The sequence below is a fragment of the Protomyctophum parallelum genome (genome assembly GCF_964188405.1).
Source record: "Protomyctophum parallelum genome assembly, chromosome: 22".
NCBI lineage: Eukaryota > Metazoa > Chordata > Actinopteri > Myctophiformes > Myctophidae > Protomyctophum > Protomyctophum parallelum.
Window position 1 is genome coordinate 18,414,000 of NC_139714.1, and position 5,754 is coordinate 18,419,753.

The 5,754-nt window shown below is 44.8% G+C and overlaps 1 protein-coding gene across 1 annotated transcript; it reads right to left on the minus strand.

Moving 5' to 3' along the window:
* Nucleotides 1-4,421: 4,421 nt before the first annotated feature.
* Nucleotides 4,422-5,549, minus strand: LOC310853805 (actin, cytoplasmic 1-like; the record flags this gene model as incomplete). Its single annotated transcript, XM_083758268.1, has 1 exon — nucleotides 4,422-5,549. The coding sequence occupies one exon, from the start codon at nucleotides 5,547-5,549 to the stop codon at nucleotides 4,422-4,424; it is 1,128 nt and encodes a 375-aa protein (XP_083614394.1).
* Nucleotides 5,550-5,754: the final 205 nt, after the last annotated feature.

A 5,754-nucleotide genomic window follows, 5' to 3' on the forward strand; every position in this document is an offset into this window, starting at 1 on the left:
AATTATTATGGGTTTATGTTGCCTTATTTGTATCGGTCTGCATTAAAGGACTAATTTAAGCACTATATAAAATCAAATAACCAAAATATATAGGCTGCACAACATCATGACAGCTTGTGAGCTTGTAGATCAGCTGCTTTTGGTGAATGTTCCCCATGAATAGGTTTGCTGTCGTGCAAGTGCACGGTTAAGAAGAATTATTATATTATATTATATATATATATATATATATTTTTTTTTTGTAAAAGTGAAAACCACTAAATATTACCATTACTCATTGTTTTACAACATATTACCATTGTAACGTTTCACCCACTACTAGTCCTACATACTTACACCTAGAAAACCTTTCAAACCTCTTTAGGTTCATCCTACGGTGGACATGTGCGCCTGAAAAGGAATCTTTGAAATGTTTCATAGTTTTAGAAATATAGTGCTTTCAAATTTGAGACATTTATAGGCAGATAGTGGCACTTAAAAAAATCACTTTCACCTAGAAACTCCATTCACACTTTGTAAAATTCAGCTTACTGTGGAGACACATGCTGGAACTTTTTACTTTGAAATGTTTTGTAGTTTCTGAGTTATTTAACTTAAACGCCCAATGCATTCTCAATGGCAATAGCACAAACTTTGGCATGCTACATGAACCCATGACCCTCACCAGTCTGGCCCCTGTCTGGACAACAACCCCCTTCCCCAAAGGTAGCTCCCTCAGAGGAGGGAGTTATGGCCAAATATCACAATGCGACAATATCATTATGCTTACATTATTAAGAATTCTGTTTTAAGTTAATAGTAGTGGTAAAATGTAAACTATATTTTTGGGGTAGTTAATCATTCAGTCTATCCACTATTGAGAGTATGTTCTCTCTTTAATTACAGCAGCAGTATTTATTGTAGAAGCTTAAGTCCTTGTATCAGTAAGTCTTGAATAGATTAGTAAAGATAATGAGATATACAGAAGGGGGCTGTAATGCAACTAAGGATGCAAACTGCCTTAATACCCCATGAAGAAGAAGGATCAGTAAATCTGTGATCCACATAATGGGTCTAGAGACAAAAAGCCAGACTGTCTATTAAGCCAGGCTTGCTGATCCCGGCTCGCCAAATCCGCCAATTCTGAGCCTCGCTTGGCTTTAGTGGAACGGAATAAACCAGGCTGTAAAGATCATGATTTAAAAAGCCTGGCTTTGGCCTAAATCCTGGATTAGTTAATCCAAGTTTTGTGAAACAGGCCCCAGTTCAGTTTGGTTTTCCCAGAGAGTGTGCGTCTGTGACCACAAGACCATGACATGAGCCCCCTGTAATCGTGCCTGTGCAAATGTCAAAGTAAAAAAACCCTAAAGGGACTTTCTGACTCCCGTGTCTTAATTGGCACCCCATATTGTTGAATCAATCCTTCACTACGCAAACATTAGATTGCCATTGACAAAGAATGGACAATTTTACGCCATAGTGTGAATTTTACGCCATGATGATGTACGATGATAAACCCCCCGATTTGATTGGCTGAGCAAAGTACATATTGAAGATAAATGTGAGTCGTATTGGCTGGAAAGTGGAATGACTATTGTGATGATTTGATTGGCGGAGCACGGAATGTGATATACAATGATGTATGATGATGAGAGCGCCCCTCACTTCACACGAGTGTGATTTTATTATATTATATTTTTGAGGGGCTCTAGCCCCTCCTATGTCCAGCTTTGAAGGTTTGTGTAAGCATAAACTTTGTGTTAACACAAACATTGAATGTCATTGACAATGAATGGCTTTGAGTGTTTGTGTGAACAGCTGATATCGAAAGAGTCACAGAGTATATCATCTTATCTTGGTATTTGGATTGATGAGAGACTTACTTTTAAACACCATGTACATACAGCCAGGTCCTTGCTCGTAAATTGCGACAGAACATTGGCTTTTTGTATAGAAATAAGGCCAGCTTTCCTGTCATTAGCAGAAAGAGGGCAGTGTTCCTGTATGTCTTGGATTATGGAGACATAATCTATAGACATGCAGCAGCATTAAATCCCTTCTCTGTTTATCACTCATCGATTCGATTTATTACGGCTGATAGCTATGGTACTCACCATTGTATCTTATATAACAAGGTTGGATCGTCCTCCCTGACAGAGAGACGAGAACTTTGTTGGCACCTTGTATAAAGCCATGCTTGGAGATTGTCCTAAATACATCTCATCTTTTCTCTTTGCCCTACCACACCCGGTCAAGTGGTTTCCCCAAATTCAAGGTACCAAAAGTTAGCTCTGAACTTGGTAGATCTGCTTTTGGCTTCTGTGGCCCTAATACATGGAATGACCTGCAAACGACATTGAAACTGACCACATAATTATTTGGTACCCTTGAGTCATTTAAAACCTTGTTGAGAATACAGACCGCCACAATATTTAACTGTTTTTAGATCGTTTTGAAATTTGTCTTAGCTTTTTTATTTGTACACCTATGTAATTCACATGTATACATATATATATTGTTTTTATTTTCCTGATCTTCTGATCTATTGTGATGTTTTTTCTTTCCTTTTTATATGATATTGTATTACTCGACGACACTGAAAACGAGTTTGATTACTCAGTGTAATCTTGAGAATAAACAAAACTTGAACAAACATTGAATTTGAAATTCAAAAATAAAAACAAAAAATGTACTGCTATGTCATCATGTCATAATAATGAATACTATAGTCAAAATCACACTTGTGTGAAGTGAGGGCCGCTCACTACATCATACATACATCATCACATTCCTTGCTCAGCCAATCAAATCATCGCATTCCGTGGTACACATACAAAGCTGTGCATAGGAGGGGCTAGCTCTCAAACAAAGGGGAAACAATGTCACATTTCATTGAACAGATGTTGGTAGCGGTGCTCGTGGAAACACACACATGAGCACTTTAATATCAATAAGCTGCTCATTATTGACAAAAAAAAAGAAAAAAGGGAAATAAAAAATAACGGCTCGTGGTAGACATAACTTATTAAAGTTGTATAGCATGCGGCGGCAACCCCGTCTTTATTCTGTCTATACGTGAAAATCATTCAAGAAAAAAAAAAAGAAAAAAAAGAATATGCGCCAACCACTTATAGAGGTTATGCGCGTGACATCATCATCATACCCGGAAGTTATGTGGGAATCTGTCGCACTTTGTGCATATCCTCTATAGCCTGTAGTGTCTGCACAATGTGGGCGACCTTTGGAATGTGTGAACACACACACACCAAGGGGAGAGGCTCAAAAGATTGAAAAATAATGTAGCACGTTGTTTTTTTATTTACTTAATGTAATGCATTGTATTACATGTGTTTATTTTTCCCCAAGTATATCTCTAATATTAATGCCCACTTTGTAATTCGCCGCGTGCCACTGTCACAAGCTTTACAACAATGTGGCAGAAGTGACGCGTTGTCAGCTTGTAGATCTGATAACTAGGGAGCGCAAAACGACAAAGTATAAGGGCCGATTCATACTCCTATTTTACCGCTGTGTCGGCGCTGTAGTGCAGAAATGATTTTGGCTCGTCAGAGCACCGAAGAGCCGACTTTAGGACGGTACCCGCCTCCCCGAACCTCAAATGACGTCACATTGTAGGCTCTACAGCGCCAAACCGACTTTTATTCGGCTCTAAAATAGGAGTATGAATCGGCCCTAAATCATGCTCAAGCGGCGCGTCATCTAAATGGGTGTGTCCGTCCGTCCGTCCAGGGCTAATCTGGCCTACCTGCTAGACCGATCAGTACCGATGTCCTTGTGCACACCGACAGCAGGCAGAGGAGGGAATACCTCCGTTGCATTTTGTTTTACGTGACTCAAAAACGAAGCGAGTTGGGAACACGCGGACCAACTGTTTGTACACATTGCCAGAGCACCAGTGGTCTTGTATCCCTTTTATGCCCATATATGGAGATGTGTCTGCACTTGTCCCTTTTATGCCCATATATGGAGATCCCTGATGTCATCAGTATATGATGTGCATATCGGTCAGACTGGCAGTTCTGGACAACTGGATGAATGGCCATATATGGGCACTTCACCCAATACGTTTGAAGTAAATTAGTCAGGCAGCTCCCGAGATGTAGGGAGGACACATGCACACAGTTATATAAGGATTTTGTATGTTTTACTTTATGATGGAAGTCTATGGGAGTCGAATGAGTCAAGCCAGAGCCATACATATGAAGTAATACCCCCTAGATGACATCATATGCGGTCAGAGATCCACATGGGGAGCCACGCTGTCGTTAGACCCCGTCTGTTTTTTTGTTTTGTTTTTGTTTGTTTTCCTCCTCCGAGTCCAGCACCAACCGTAACTAAGCTCTGTGTGCCCGAGGGAACATGGCGTTGGAGCAGAGATGAGGTCGTTTGTTTCGGGGAGGGGGAAAGAGGGACAAGTCTATTCAGAAGCATTTGCGGTGGACGATGGAAGCGCCAGACTCGTTGTATTCCTGCTTGCTGATCCACTGCTGCTGGAAGGTGGACAGGGAGGCCAGGATGGAGCCTCCGATCCAGACGGAGTACTTGCGCTCCGGCGGCGCGATGATCTTGATCTTCATGGAGGACGGCGCCAGCGTCATGAGCTCCCGCTGCATCCTGTCGTTGAGGCCCGGGTACATGGTGGTGCCTCCGGACAGCACCGTGTTGGCATACAGGTCCTTGCGGATGTCCACGTCGCACTTCATGATGCTGTTGTAGGTGGACTCGTGGATGCCGCAGGACTCCATGCCCAGGAAGGCCGGCTGGAAGATGGCCTCGGGGCAGCGGAACCTCTCGTTGCCGATGGTGATGACCTGCCCGTCGGGCAGCTCGTAGCTCTTCTCCACGGAGGACGAGGAGGCGGAGGTGGCCAGCTCCTGCTCGAAGTCCAGGGCCACGTAGCACAGCGTCTCCTTGATGTCGCGCACGATCTCCTTCTCGGCCGTGGTGGTGAAGCAGTAGCCGCGCTCCGTCAGGATCTTCATGAGGTAGTCGGTGAGGTCGCGGCCGGCCAGGTTCAGACGCAGGATGGCGTGGGGAAGGGCGTAGCCCTCATAGATGGGCACGGTGTGGGTCACGCCGTCCCCGGAGTCCATGACCATGCCGGTGGTGCGACCGGAGGCGTACAGGGACAGCACGGCCTGGATGGCCACGTACATGGCGGGGGTGTTGAAGGTCTCGAACATGATCTGGGTCATCTTCTCCCGGTTGGACTTGGGGTTCAGGGGGGCCTCCGTGAGCAGGACGGGGTGCTCCTCGGGGGCGATCCTCAGCTCGTTGTAGAAGGTGTGGTTCCAGATCTTCTCCATGTCGTCCCAGTTGGTGACGATGCCGTGCTCGATGGGGTACTTCAGCGTCAGGATGCCCCTCTTGTTCTGGGCCTCGTCGCCCACGTAGCTGTCCTTCTGGCCCATGCCCACCATCACCCCCTGGTGGCGGGGGCGACCCACGATGGAGGGGAAGACGGCGCGGGGGGCGTCATCTCCGGCGAATCCGGCTTTGAGCATGCCGGATCCATTGTCAAAAACCAATGCGTTGATATCGCCTTCCATGGGTAGAACTTTTGAGTGAAGGAACTATGAGGTTAAGAGGAAGTGCTTTCAACGCGGAATGACATGCTACACGGTTTCCATTCTTTTTATATGGTTTTCACCGTGATGTCACCGTGATGTAGGACTGTCGTTCATTTGGGACGTGGCAGTGGAAGAAGCCCATATTTGGAAGGCGCCATAGACAACCGGGGGAAACATGCACACA